Raw genomic sequence first — 15,974 nt, forward strand, 5'->3', positions numbered from 1 at the left:
AAATAAATAGAAATTAAATAAAATGTGAAATATATGAAGCCTATATAAATATGCAAATGTGATTATAAATTATGAAACAGAAAATGCAACAAAAAATAAAGCAACTTGGAGAATGAAAAATGAGGAGTAAATATTGATCCTATAGCCTAAATCACTTTGAACCTTTAAAGGGACCCGGAAATGGTTTTTGAAATTTTTGTCAGCATTTAGCCTACAGCATACCATCTACCAAGGCAGCTACGGGCAATTATATGAACTATACCCTCCTCACTCCTATCTTGTCCCCTCAACTCATCAAACACCCAGCTTTCACTGGTGACAGCAGTGCGCGGAGTGGTTGAGATCTGCTCCGCCAGGTGCCGCCACACTACCAGCCATTATTTTATTCTCCTGTATGGCAACAACCTGCAAAGGCATGCGGACAAACAAAAAGTACTTGAGAACGATAAGCATAAACTCGGGCAATGTGGTTGTGTCTTCAGGGACGAAGTTGCAGCCGCAGATGTGTGGATCCTGGAGTTGATCGGATAGCAAGAGCCCAAATCTCACTGCAGCAATGAGCTGAAGCGACTCTGCTCGCCAGATGCCTTACAAGCCTTGCATGATGTCGCAGCTTTACAAGTCGCCAATCGCTAGATTTGCAGCACACAACTCAGCTAGGGCAATTCATAGGGTCCAAGGAAAAAAACTTTGAGATAAACACTGTCACGCAGCTCACGTCAACACGGAACATGTTGTAACACAGGCAGATGACGCTCGCTGCCTGCCGGATGTTCAGTGACCTAGACTGGACATATCCAATCAGATCGATCACTGGTGCTAAGTAACATGAAACAATGCTACATAGAAAGGATGCGGGAAGTTGAAAACTCGTTTGGCTGGGCCACTGCGATCTGTAGCGATTGACGTGTTTAAAGACGTATTAAATTACACAGCTGACACAGAGAACTTAAATCGGTCTGCACACTATTCTTAGGACTTGCTCTACTGGCTCAATGCGTTTATATGAAATCATCAAAACCGTTTCAGGGTCCCTTTAAGAAACTCCTGTAAGGCACCAAGAACCTTCTCGTCGCTGTGTCCAAGGGACAAAGCCCCCAAAGAAAGAATTCCGTGTGACATTCTTCTTCTTTTGCCAAGGCCGGATGGATTATTCTGGAATCTTTGCCGCCAAACCATAAAACCCAATGGATATAAACAACAAAAAATTTTTTGCAAAGAAAAATAAGAAATTAAAAAAATCGCTGGGTTCCTTAAAGGCCAACTCCGGCGATTTTTCGTTCAAGGTCGATGGATCTCAATGAAATTCGCTGGGTACGTTCATTTGCACGTTTCCGTTGTTTATGCCAAATTACAGGCTTGAGACATGCGCAGATTGTTTGCAAATGAATTTTAAAGATTGTCTGCAAACGCCCTCCTGGCTTCCCACAATTATTGGCAACATTGCGTCTGTGACGTCAGTATTGGGAAGGCGGCGGAAGTGACGCAGCCGAGGACACCGCTAACTTCGGTGCTTCGGCCGCTACAGCGAGCGTCTGCTGTGCACAAGGCAACAGACAGCGTTGGTTTGGCCGGCGCTTCGCTGGTCGTCCCGGCTGTCACTGTTTTCATACTCCGCGCCGGCGTGACCGGCATGCCTTGCACGACTTCCGGTTCGTTCGTAACAACGTCTACGTCATACGTAGACAGTACACTCGGTTGGGTTTCGGTTTCGGTGTTGCGCTTTTTTGCTTATTTAAAATTATTCTCCAATTTGCCGAGTATTTGTGCTATCGGGCCCGTAACAGGAGCTTCTCAGGAACATAAAAGCACCATTACTTTGACATGGCCAAAAAATTGCCGGAGTTGGCCTTTAACTAACTCGAAGACAACTTAAAGCGAAAGCTGTTAGGCATTCATTATAAGTGTATCCATTGGCATTGTTTTCAAAGTCTTATGTCGACACCACTTGTTCTGCATGCTATGATGGCACGTTACGAATGTGGTGAGTCTTGAAACCCACTAAGACACATGTGCAAGTTCACAGATGAATCCATTTTTAAATTCAACTGTTTTTCTTGAAGACCTCCTTATGCTTCTTCGTTATTGCCTTGGCTTGATGCTTTTGCAAAGACGAAATGAGCACGCAGTTTGTGCGCCAACTAAGCTGGATATTTAGGCTCATGAGACATATAAGGCGTTCGCCGTAAAATAAGAATAAAGTGTCATCTGTAACTGCGGTTCGTGCCACGAAAGCTGAAAATTTAAAAAGATATGAAAAATAAATAACAAATAAGTGACAAAAAGTTAGAATTTTAAAAATAAGAGAAAGAACAAAAGTAAATACTAAGAAATAAAAAAAAAAGAGTTGTCCATAACTGTACATACATACATCTCTCTCCAATTCTTTGCCTCAGTATATTGCGAAATGAAAACATGCGTAGAGCTGCACTCAAATTTTGCCTTAGGGAGTATTGTAATCTTCACAAATTTTTTTACTTCTTTTCATTCCATAAACATCTGAACATTAGGATTTACCTAGCCGCCTCTACTGCTTTATAGCTCAGCCTACAGTTTTAAAGATGCTTTACACTCTTTTTTTCCTGTGCCCATAAAATGTCATTCAAGCTTCACATTCATTTTAGTTTTGTACTGTTACTTTTTATAAATACTATTTGATCATTTTGTATTAATACCCATTTTTTATATATTTTTAATGGTTTGTACTATGCAATTTATTATTGCACTTTTATTGTTGGTGCTATGTACAACTATGCTGTACAATTTTGTTTTTACTCTTTTTTTTTTCATTGCCACTCCCCTTTGTAATAGTGACAGAGCTGAGGCTGTAATAAATTAATAAATTAAATGTTAAAAATATTTTTGGAAGCACATAACATTTTATGCTTTTGGTACTTATTTTGGTCAAATATTACAGATGCTTTTTACTTCATGTTTAACCCAAAATTCAATGCTCAAAGCACCAAGTTTGTTTTTGCTGACTTTAGCATAACTATTTGAAATCAGGCAATTAAATTTATTCCATTGGGAACTAAGTTTTGTAAAGAAGCATGTACCTAAACAAACAGGATAGGGATACCAAAACCAATTTCAATTAAGCAAAATATTTACAAGAACGCATAATACAGTTCGGCAAAAGAATGCTCATTTAAGTAAATAACTGTGCCTTATTGAAGGAAGCATCACAGCTATTACATGAATATGACAAGGTTGGCATTGGTAATGGCAGCATGTTCTTTCAAATTGTTAGCTTGTTGCATAAAAATTAGCTTGTAAGAATTAGCAGAAAGAGTTCAGAGGGTTGGTAGCCCAAGTGTGCAATGAGAAAGAATTGGGTCTCTGTGAAGCATGAAGCATTTTAAAAAAATTATAAGACTTTCACAGGAAGTTTTTCATAAAAATATCCTGTGTGAGTTGTGTATTTCATGAAAATGTCCTTATTGGATTGAAACCACTGATAACTCATATTTGAATGTACAAGATCACAATGCATATTGTAGAGCAACGATTATGTGAGATATTGTCATTAAAAAGCATTGAACACCATGACTGAAAAAGCTAATTTTACACAAACGGACTTATTAGTCTACTCGCTCATGCTCACTCAGGTCAAGTCATGAGTCTGAGTCTGCATGAGTCCGGCTGAGTAACATGTTGGTGAATTTGAGTCCGAGTGAGTCCGGTTGAGGAAAATTTTGGTGAGTCAGACTCCGAGTGAGCCCTCAGAGCAAAATGCATTTCTTGAGTGAGTCCGAGTGAGCTCCAATTTTTTTTGCCAACCTATGCTTGGACCACTCCGTAAGGCTGCAGTATAGTACTCATTTATTGTGTCCACCATTGGCAATGGTACATGTGTGTTTTGAGAGGCAACAATGCTCATTTTCCTTATGTATTTCCATACTCTGACTGAATACCATCACACGACAGTAAACCCAGTCACAAGCTGTATTATGCATATCCCAGCATTAGTATTTGAAGTGGATGGGTACAATGTATTTGTTCGCAGCTTATGTAAAATGTTGCGTTTATGAGTGTTTTAAAAAGTCATACTTTTTATTGTATAAGATTTCTGTAGCTATAATAATAACAATAATAAAAGAAACTTTTTTACTATTTCAAAAAAATGCATCAGCCCACCATGGTGGCTCAGCAACTATGGCTCGCACAAGGGCATGGGTTCAATTCCCAGCCACATCGGCCACATTGAATGTCTATGCGCATTAAGATTTAGGCACACCAGGTGGTCAAAAGTTATTCCAGAGCCCCCCACTATGACATGCCCCATAATCATACGTAGTTTTGGTACATAAAGCCCCAGAAGTTAAAGGAAAGGAATGCCAGGCCTCTGCACAGCACACACAGCACAGTCACAGCAAAAGCTGGAGAAGCGGCCTTTCTAGAGCCCGTCATAAACTATCTTGAGGAGGCTACTGCAAGTTCACTTGCAAGTTACGCACTACATAATAAATCATCATAATTCTGCAAAGTAGGAAAGCACCAGTATGCCATTACTCATCATTCTGCGAAGAAGCAAGGTATCCACTACGCATCTGCAAGGCATCATATGCACTTTGTTGAGGCTGTGGCACATGACAATGAAAAATTGACTGAGTCCTTTGTACCGGGTGGGAAGCTTTAAACCACGCACTCGTTACACAATTCGCATTGTGTGATGCCTGATGTTATTTAACTCTTCTACCACGCTATATTAATTTACATTTGTTAACAAGACTCCTTGCCAAACATGACGCCTGTAAACAGACTTTTGCAAAGCCACTTCAAGCACGGGCATGGCTCTGTGGTAGAATACTTGACTGTCACGCAGTGTGCTTGGGTTCAAATCCCACTCACTGTAAAAAAATGCATGCAAAGACTGATTCAATGGCATATTTGATTTCAAGTATTTTCAAAGTGCTCTGGCAATTACTGCAGCCATGTGAGACAGGTTCAAACCTGCATTACGAGAATAACAGGGGGCTAATAGTAAAATATACTGGATAATGCAGATTCGACACAGGACCAAGAAAGAACAATAAAGCACAGGACAAGCGCAACTAGTTGAGAGTAGCACTTGTCCTGTGCTTCAATGTTCTTTCTTTCTTGGTCCTGTGTCGAATCTGTGCTATCCACTACTAAAGACTATGAACCAACTAGCCCAGCAACGAATTTTAAGCTAATGGTCAAAACCTGGTTTAATCAAATGCTTGCAAAAGCTTAAATTCTGTTTCACAAAACCTGTTAAACATTACCTTAGTGCTAACAACATTGCATAAATTTTATGAATGATTCACAGCACAAGAGAGCCAAGACAGGTGAAAGAAGAGGTGACACAAGATTTTCTTAGTTTAACAATACTCCCTTACTCCTGCCTTAAGGAATACAAAGTTTATTATTAAAAAGTAGAGCTGTATTGGCCCAGTTTTTGTGACTTACCCACTAGCGTTGTGCTTATTTGGCAGAGAACATGTACAGTGGCGCTCAATACGAATTGCAGCATGGTCACCATGTTTGAAGGGTCCCCAAGCCTATACTTTAACACTGGCAAATGTGAAATTGGTTTTGGAAATACCAGTAGTTGAAGCAGTGTTTATGTCACTGATTGTTTTCTATGTCATCGCCACCATGCAGTGTCGGCACTGCTTTGGCAGCGGGCAGCATGTTGCAACTTGTATTGGGTGCAACTGTACCAGAATATCAAGGGCAATAAAGTATTAATGAAAAAGAGCAAACAAAATTTTTAAGCTAAAAAAAGTTCTTTTTGTACACCTCTTATGAACTGTGCAGTGGCTCTGTGAGACTTCATATTATTCACAACAAAACTTAAAAGTGGTTCAGCAATTCTTTATTGTATCAAATTGATTACAGTATAGAGGCAGAATCAGAAGCCTAGTGTATGCAAACTTACAAGTATACACTGGCCACAAAGACACTACTGAAAACATTAAAATTTCTTCCAAATTATGTGGTTAATATTTCACTTTGCACATGGCCTTCCAGACTATGAACAAAATGAAAACAATGCAAAACACATCTTAAACAGAATCACTATATGCTTGGATATTAAAACACATTTTTCACCAAATAATGTGTGAATAGTTTTCTCAATGACATGAAAGTGCTGTTTTGTGAGCATGTGCTTAGTAAAATTACGTGCCCATTCTCATTTAAACCATAATTTGGCAGTAGCTTTTAATATGTTCATTTCATAAGGCAAGCCCTGACATCATGACATGTTTATTACTCTCTGAAGATGCAATGTCAAACCCAGTCCAGTGCTTTCAGCACATTGTTACATGCAAAAAGGCAGTACACTGAAGCAGCACAAGCACCGATTGGGTTTGACACATGACAATGTGAAGCTACAGACACATACAGGGTGTTTCAAGAAATTTGTCCAAAAAACCTCAAAAATAAGGGAAACGCGATATTTGCTTGCTACCTATATAATTACATTTTGTTTCAGTTTCAGTTTTGCAGTGAATTTGGCTGAATTTCATCACACCACAAAAATTACCAGTGGTTACTTTTTGGAAGTAACGCAGCAATGGGCTCTTCGCGGGAAAGACTGGTCCCATTTGACCCAACTGCCCGTCTCCTTGAATTAGTAAAAAGGTAATAATTTTATTTTTTATAATTAATACTGTAATTAATGTCCCCAGTCATCTTTAAGATGCTTGCCACCATAGAAAAAGTAGTTATAAAGGTAGCCAGTAAATGCCGCATTTCTTTTATATTTCGAGAATTTTCGGGCACATTTCTGGAAACATATGTATACTATGTGCAAAGGTAGAGTTCAGCCCTGTTCCAGTTCTTTGCAGTGTCCCAACAGAGCTGTCTTTGTAGGCTATGTGCTTGAATCCCATATGCAGACTGAGCACTTTACATGAGGCTGTGAAGTTCAAGGTCATGGAATGTATTCATGCAGTGACATTTAAAGGGTCCCCGCAAATGCTGATCTGTAGTCAAGGCTCACATTATTACTGCACTGCATGTAGCGTGAATTTACAACTTCAAGTCAAAGACAGCTGAAAATCACTCGTTCTCCCATTAGGAAACTGCACAGCAAGCAGGAGTGACAATTGACAAGGGTATTGGTTGATACCATGATTTGCGAAAAACATCCTCGGTAATATTTCTTCTGTTTGTTTTGAATTCAACAAATAAAATATATGTCTTTATATTCAAAAACACCAAAAAAAGTATCCCATTATTGCACTTCTGGTCATGACTGACGGTTGTCCGCTTAATGTTTCGATTTCACCTACATTCATGTGAGGTGGCACCCGGTGTGCTATGCGCATGTCCTTTCAAACAACACAAGCCTGAGCCAGTCACCTGTCTTGTACCAGGCCCACTACTATGGTGCTTAACAATGCATATCATCACCTTTACAACACTAGTACACATGCCAGTGCACACTAGGTCTCTTCCGTACACCTCGTGAGCTAGACGCCTTGGCAGATACCACTTGGTTTTTAGCCGATTGAAACCACTTCAATATAAGCAACCTGGATTTGGTTACTATCCATCGTCAAGCTGATGCAGGACAAAGCCAGTGCACACCAGGTACTTACGCAGCTTGGCATAACTTAAGCACTACAGCTGTGTCCCACTTCTGCATCATGTATACATGTATAGTGACATAGTAGTACACTGTAGGTACTGTGGCTGCCAATGGCTGCCAAGGGCTGTGGCTGTCACGTGCTGGCACTGCGCTCGTTTGAAGTGGTAGTGGCAGCCAACACGCTCAAATAAAAAAAATTTGAAAATTCTGAAGGCCGTGATGCATGCTAACTTAACTTCTTACCCCTCTGTCATCTCCCTGTGTAGCTTCCAACACGCTCATCGGGATGAAAGATGCGAAAAAGCATGCCAAGACATGAGGCAATTAACTTCATTAATGAGGCAATTCTATGATGACTTGGAAAGGTGCTGCAGGACCCCTTTACATGGCACAATTTAAAACTCCCACAGCGTGAGTGGCTAGAGTTCAGTGCTAACTACACTTGTAAACCAGAATGGTGGTGAAGGTAGTGCAAGTGACATGGAGAAATCTCAAATTTTGAAATGAATGCAGTATGATGCACAGACGAAATAACTTGTAAAGAGGAAAGGCACAGAAACAAGAAAAGGGAGTAAGAATATGAAGCAATGAGGTTGTAAAATATGTGGCACAAAAACCAGCCGACGCGGACTTACAAGCTCAAACAGGCGTTTATTAGCGTCCGCATGAGCCCAGAACGTCAAGATGGCTCCTTCGTTCCTGGTAGAACGCGCTCACGCGCCCGCTAGCCCAAAACTCGTCTTCGTCTTCTTGAAGGCTGAACGCGGGAAATTCAACACATTCCCGGCCGCGCAATGGTGTCGCGTCTTTATGGTCAGGCGCTTTCGGTGTTGTATTCTCCAGAAGTCCTCTGTACGCGTTCATGCTTCCGTTTCTTCGATATGGCCTTGAGGTGTATTCGTCAGCCTTCTACCTTTCGAGCTAATCCTTCACATGCCAAAGCTTCTCTCGCCATTTGGCGTGGAGACTGAGGACGTCCTCTCCTGCCAGCTCGCAGATGTAGGCGAGCAGGTCCATAGGGCTCTCAGCACATGCTGCTTCGACGGTTTCAGCAGCAGGCCCCTGTTGCCATAACGGTCCAGCGATGTCCTCACGTTCAGGTTTTATTTGCTGGGAAGGCAGTTCTGTATTCTTGGGTCCGATTCTTGCAGCACTTGATGAGGTTGCGTCTTCTCGTGTGGGCAGTGAGGGACGCTCTTGAACTTGCTGGATGGCAGCACAGTCTTGCATGCGCAACCAATCATGTGTTCTTCCTGCCTGAGACAACTCCTTTAGACGATTCTCCAGGCTACCCATTTCTGTCTCTCTTCTCATCGTCTGCTGGTGCTCCATGACATGTCCTGGCTGTCTTTTTTGTTTCTCCAACTCAATCTCGCATTGTTCCATGCCCAACTGCTGCATCTTGAGCAGCACAGGGAAAATCAGCGTGAGCTTCTCCTCCGACACACGCAGCCGCTTGCGCACCCCGTCCAAATCCTGGGTCAACTTCTGTATTTTGGACTCGTACTCCTTGGTCATGTGTGCCTGAGCAGCTTCTCTCACGACTTTCTCCAGATTATCTTCAATGTTCTCACGAAAAGTTTGCTTCTCAGAAAGCAAGCGTTGAAGCTCCTTCAGCTTGTTTTCATGGGCTCTGTGCTCCCGCTCACGAGCAGTCTGCTCCTCGCGCAACTTCAGTCGCAGCTCGGCCATCTTAGTTTCCATTGAAGTGGCCTGCTCGTTCACGTTTCTTAGAGCTTGAGCTTCATGCAGTGCGTAATCCTTCGCCTGGATGACTCGCTTTTGGCTAGCATGAAAGGCCGGCTCCAGCATCTGACTTTTGCGTGTTGGAACACGCTCTCCGAGTCGGGTCTCATATCGCTGGAGTCTTCCTTTTTCCTCGCCGATGATTCCGCGGAATTCTTCTGCAGTTTCGAGTTGGGTGGTCATGTCCGTTAGTCGGGAGTGAAAAGTCTTTGATGATTTGGGATCCGTGCTGCCTTGTGAGGTCCACCCACGCTTTTTCACGGTAGTCAGCGTTTTTTCGTTTCCTGGTCTGGAAACTTCTCCGGTCATTTTGATGTCTTCCCGCTGCATTCGCCTTAGCTTATCTGGGTCGCACATAGTGGTTGCATGACGACCTTTGCAGCCCGAGCATGTGACTCTACGCCTGCAATCTCTTGCTCGGTGACCTTTACATGTGCATCGAAAGCACCGCATGTCGGCAGAAAGAAGTTTCCTCTTCTCTTGCAGCGATAAGTCCATGCTACATGACTCTGTCAAATGCTGCGTCGATTTACAGAAATTGCAGCTCGAGTTCGTTGCAGTTATAGCAACTTGACAGTGAAGGTGAAGTACTGATGACGTTGGGACTGCACTGTGAAAGTGGGGACTCTCGTTGTCTTTAGGATGAGTCGCCTCGTCGTATCCTTTCTCTTCTGCAAAGTCACTCCTTTCGAGGCTCTCCACTTCAATAGAGACAAAGTGAAGAAGACGCTCTAGTTCCGTGTCATGCTGAACGTTGTTGGAGCTTTCAGGTTGTGTCGCGCAGGATCGATGATATGCCACGACGATGTCACGTGGCAATGCCCTCAGCAGAACGTCGCACAGCATCGATGAAAAGGACGACTTGCTGATGCCAAGCGTCTCCAGTCCCCGCGTGTTAATCAGCACATGGTCATACAGTCAAATCTCGTTACAACGAACACCACATTAACGAACATTTCAAATTAACGAACTTTTAAGAAATCCCGTGCCGACTGCTTATAGTTTCAATGTAAAAATATTTCACTACTACGAACTTCAGAATAACGAACATTTCAGAATAACGATCGTTATTTAATTCCCGTGTAATCTTAACAACACCTCAGTACTACGAACTTATATCCCGAAATGCGAGGATTCTTAAATTTCAGTGTATCGGTCATGGCGGTCGGAGCTGTAAGGTAGCAGACGACGCAGCGCGAAGAGCGGACGCCCTCCCGCTAAAACCTGAGATGGCACGGGAGGAGAAAGACGCGGGCGGAGAACTTTTTTTTTTTTTTCCCCTTCGTTGCGGAGGCGACAACGCATCAGGTTTTGTAAAGGCCCAACCGCATGCATAGCACGCGACTTTCGAGCGAATGCGACAAACGGGCTCCATCGCGCTGCTCGATTGAAAACTATTGCGCGCACGCAGGCAAATTACGAAAAAGAATTACAGAGTAGACGAATGACATGCCAAATTTATTATTGTCTTGTTTGGGATAAAGATGCCATAAAAGCGTTTCGGGACTTCCTTTTTTCGCAATCTTATGTTTAACCGCGGCAGTAGTATCTGCTGTGATCCCATGGGGCGCCCGGAAGCGTACGCTGCCTACGCTACGTCGCACTTTTTTGTAAACTGCGTTATGTTGGGGTTAGTCCACGAGGCGCATCTCGACAACGTTTCCTCTTGCTGTCATAGAACGTTTAAGAAAAGCCGCAGCGCCTCACATCGTTGCTTCGCAGGGAGAAGGGCTACCTCACACGACGACGATGTTGACATTGCAGCAAGCTACCACCAATGCAGCAAGCTACCACCGAAACATCAAAACGAACCGTCGATCATAAATAACGACAAAATACGGCCGCTGCCTCGCTCTCCGCGTGAGATGGGGCTGTAAATAAGGTAGTCTATAACTTGCATTCCTTGAAGTACGCGCCGATTGGAAGCATCACGAGCAAATTGCAACCGAAGCAAGGGTCAGAGATGCTGCCATGTTGTTGGATATCGCTCACTTCCGGGCGACAAGCTATGTTTTCTGGCTTTCCAGAAACCTGGGATGCTATCGCGGAACGATTCTATTTCAGATTCCAATGCCTTTCGTGCTTTTCGCGCTTGGCCAGTCGTCAGAACGACGGTCCGTCCGCGTTATCAGCGCGATCAGCCAGCCGTGTGGAATCGGAAATAGCATCGTTTCGCGATTGCACCCCTGTGACAAACGACGGCGATGGATGGCCCTCCGCGACAGCAAATCCTGTCGGCCGTCGCTCAAACTCGCGTGCATGCAGTTGGGCCTTAAAGGATTGCAGCGATGACATGGACGACGATGTCACGGTAGCACCCGAAGATCGCGACGAGTCCGTGTCGGCCACAGATGCGTTGGACTACTTGAGGAAACTCCGCATATTCATAGAAAAAAGCGGAACAGCGACCGAAGCGGCGGATAAAAATGCGGATGGTCTAGAATCGTTCGTGACGCAGAGTTTGTGCTGCACCCGTCAAAAAAACGATCACGGACTATTTCAAATAAACGTACCTTGTCTGACGTTCACGTGTGCATTGTTGTGAGAAACGAGTTCAAGGACGTACCGTTGCAAAGGTAGGACGTTTGCGTTACTGAAATTCTATTGTTATGGTAAATTTTTGGGCTTTCACTATAACGACCTTTCAGAATAACGAACATTTTTCCGCGGTCCCCTGAAGTTCGTTATACCGAGATTTCACTGTATAACTTGCGGAGTTTGGCCACTTCGTTGGAAGAACGCACAGGAGTAAGCCTTCGAAGTCTTGAGAAATACTCCTGCTCCAAGCGCTTTTTGCCACCGAAACGTCTTTTCAGGATGCCTAACGCGTCTTCGTAGCATACTTCGGTGGTAGGAAGCCCCACTATAGCTGCCGCTGCGTCTCCTTTCAAGAACAGCCTCAGGTAGTTAAATTTGTCGCTAGTTGAAAGATTGCCGTTCTGGTTGATGACCTGATCGAATTGCTCCCAGAACTCGCTCCACTTGCACAAGTCACCAGCGAAAGGGTTAATCGTCAGCTTTGGTAACTTGGCTCCTGGCCTTTCAGAAGGTCCCATAGACGCTGGCACGTCGCGAACTTCGATGTGCGGTGACACTGGAGATGTTTCGCTATGCTGGCGGCGTTTGCTCTGGAGCTCGGCTAAGATGCGGGTCGCGTTGTCCTCATATTCAATTACGGTAGCGTATTCGGCCTCGAATGCCTCGTCACTTATGTGGCTCTCCATTTCATCATTAATCTTCCTCAGCTCCTCGTTATTGCTCTTGAGCATCTCACAAATCGAGTCGATCTGTCGCACTGTCGCGTCATCATTCTCAAGTAGCGCACTTGCCTCTTGTATAAGCTTGGTGTTCTGGGCCCGTCGCGTGGTCCTCTTCATCTTGAGCCTGTCCATGGCGATCAGCTGATCTGTTGGCCTCTGTAGTTCGCGGCTGTTGTTCCAGTCAGTAGCCACCAGCGATGTCCCTTGACGGTAGCTCCCGGCTGTCGCCTCCCGGGTTTAACGGCACCAAATGTAAAATATGTGGCACAAAAACCAGCCGACGCGGACTTACAAGCTCAAACAGACGTTTATTAGCGTCCGCATGAGCCCAGAACGTCAAGATGGCTCCTTCGTTCCTGGTAGAACGCGCTCACGCGCCCGCTAGCCCAAAACTCGTCTTCGTCTTCTTGAAGGCTGAACGCGGGAAATTCAACAGAGGTATTCAAAGAGATGGGTCTTTTGTCTCTCTTGTCATTACAACATATTTGATCTGAATCTAAAGCATGAGAACCTGCCACACAAGATATTCCTATAGCAGAAAGCATGTGGAGTGAAAGGCTGGGTCAATTCTAAATGTGTTAGCACCAGCAGAGTAGTGGTTTGGGCTACTTGGTTTTCCATTTTTGTTAATGTGGTGTAGCACGAAGCAGGACAAGGAACACAGAGACAATGAAGACAAGTGCATACTGCCACCTGAAGGTTTGTTTCCTACAGGCCTTTACAGAAAGAGCAGAAAAAAAAGGAAGAACATAACAAGGAATGCGGAATGCAACATACAAAAAACCCCCTCATTGCCCACCGTTCCCACTGATGTCTTCCAGGAATGCCAGCTCCCTTTGGGATAAGGCTGTGGATGGCTTGCCTAAGCATGGGCATTCTTCACGTGCCATGTGAACTGCTTTCATAATGATGCGGGTGCGATTATCTATGTGCAAGAAAATCACCTTTTTTTGGTTGAACGTGGGGGAGCAGCCGCATGCGCTACAATATATGACTAGCCAGTCATACATTGCATACAATGTATACAGTCTTGCCATACAGCCTAGCCATACAGGCTAGCCACACATTGTAGTGCATGCAGCTGCACCCGCATCATTTTGGAAGCAGCTCACATGGCACGTGAAGAATGCCCATGCTTAAGCGAGCCATCCATAGCCTTATAAGACATCAATGGGAACGGCGAGTGATGAGGGGGTTTTTTGGTATGTTGCATTTTGCATTCCTTGTTATGTTCTTCCTTCTTTTTTCTGCTCTTTCTATAAATGCCTGTAGGAAATAAACCTTCAGTTGGCAGTACACACTTGTCTTCATCGTCTGTGTTCCTTGTCCTGCTTCACGCTACACCACCTCAACAAAATTGGCACTTGTCTTGTAACTTTCCTGTCAGACTTATTTTATGTTGCTTTCTAGATAGATTCCACTACAAATGCCTTCTTGATTTCTGTCCATGACTCACTGAAGCAAACTACAAAAGGGTATGCACAAAAAGATTGCTCACTCTGCACTATCACAAATATGTGATGTTTTGTGCAGTTACTAATTGCCCCATTCTGGCTTCAGTTTTTCTACAAATGATACATCCCCACATGAAAGCATGACTGTTGCAATTATAACAAGAAATTGAAAGCCATCCCTAGCAGAAGCTAGACAAGGAGCAAAATTTAATCATTTGAGATGAAAATCGTCAAACGTGAATACTAGTAATGTGTCTTGTGGTTGCAACTACCTACTGTTTTGCCAAATACTATAGGGTTTTGCAACTGCAAAGTGTTTTTATATGTCACTCTGCCATTTCACTATGTGATCCCATTATATGCACGCAGTTTCTGACATTCACAATTGCACTTCATGAGCATTTCAGAGAAATGTTATATGAAAGCTGTTGCATAAACACAGCTCTTAAAGGGCCAGTAAACAGGCTCCGACTTTATGTTTTACACCTCCCAAACAAGCCGGACAATTTGTACAGAAAGCTACAGCGATCACATTTTGCAAATATCACAGTGTTTCCCGCTGCGCAGATGCTCCATTTCGAAAAACAATTCTCACACCCCTCTCCAGCACCTGTCCAATCATATTCGCCCACTAAGGGATGTAATGTAGCCCATGGACAACGTTGCATAGTACTGAGTTTGTCAGTTGGTGCTCTCCACTATATGAAGCTGCACCTTGGGCCTGCAGTTGGTTTTCGCCGTGTATTATCACCTGCATTTGCGATTGTGGTGGTGGACAGGCGGGGACGCTTGGTCGCCTCTGGATCAGTCAAAACCCGCTCCTCAGAAACTGCTGAGGAAGCGGCGTTAGCTATCACTAATTCTCAGTCTGACCCGATTCTCAGTGATTCGAAAACAGCCATTCGAAATCTGGCGAGGGGCAGAATATCAGTCACCGCCGCACGACTGCTGCACCGAGCCGCGGGGCGAGAAATTCGAGAAATAGAAATTGTCTGGGTACCAGCACACTCTGGAAACCCTGGAAACGAGGCGGCTCACCTGAATGCTCGAGGTTTCGTCAGCCGAGCAGGTGAGCCGCCCGTTCCGGGGAGATCCGCGAGAGATGGGCTGGTGTCCTTTCACGACATCATCAATCATTATAAACTAGAGCGGAGGCTTTATCCGCCCCCGCACAAGCGGTTGACCAAGGCGCAGGAATGCGTCTGGAGAAAACTGCAGACGTGATCTTTTCCCAACCCATACATGTTGAGCAAAATGTACCCGGAGGAGATTAAGCCACAATGCAAATGGCGCCAGGCAGTGGCAAGTTATGACCATATACTGTGGGAATGTAGTATGGTGCCGCCACCGGCGGATATTATGCGTGATCCCTCTCTCGAGCGGTGGGAGGCCGTGTTGACCAGCTCAGACCCAGTCGTCCAGACAAGGGTAGTGGAGTGGGCCACACAGGTCGCCGTCAACCTTGGGTTGATGGCCATCTAACACGGAAACGTCCCCAACTGTTTTCTGACGAAATAAAGTTTTTCCATCCATCCATATCACCTATTTGTTTACCTCATCAGTGCCTTGCGCCGCACTCCCTCACCACGGCACCTGTGAATAAGTGACACAAGCGACATGCGGAGAAAGCCTTGCTCGGTCGTTGGCTGTGCGCCGATGACGTAATTGCTGACACTTTGGTACATTGCCGAAGTGAGTGTAGCCATGACGATGGGCTACACCTACACCCCCCCCCCCCCCCCTGTGCAGTGGAGAAGGGTGGAGAGGCCGAGCAAGAAATCGAAACCAGCTGAAGAGACCACGAAAGGGTTGTTCTATCCTCTGCAACTTCCTTATTACAGCACTTACTTGCAAAATTCTTGTGGCAGCATGTTCACCTTATAGAAGTATGCAGTTATCTCTTCACAAATTTGGCACCTTGGGGTTGTTCACTGGCCCTTTAATGGCTAT

At 44.4% G+C, this 15,974-nt stretch overlaps 1 protein-coding gene across 1 annotated transcript; it reads right to left on the reverse strand.

Annotated features, from left to right (window-relative positions):
- Positions 1-5,792: 5,792 nt before the first annotated feature.
- On the reverse strand, positions 5,793-12,702 carry LOC119380305 (uncharacterized). Its single transcript, XM_037648979.2, has 2 exons — positions 12,306-12,702; positions 5,793-10,011 (listed from the first exon to the last, which is right to left on the reverse strand). The coding sequence occupies exons 1-2, from the start codon at positions 12,700-12,702 to the stop codon at positions 8,486-8,488; spliced, it is 1,923 nt and encodes a 640-aa protein (XP_037504907.1). The 3' UTR covers positions 5,793-8,485.
- Positions 12,703-15,974: the final 3,272 nt, after the last annotated feature.

This window comes from Rhipicephalus sanguineus, chromosome 1, assembly GCF_013339695.2.
Source record: "Rhipicephalus sanguineus isolate Rsan-2018 chromosome 1, BIME_Rsan_1.4, whole genome shotgun sequence".
NCBI classification, from domain to species: Eukaryota; Metazoa; Arthropoda; class Arachnida; order Ixodida; family Ixodidae; genus Rhipicephalus; species Rhipicephalus sanguineus.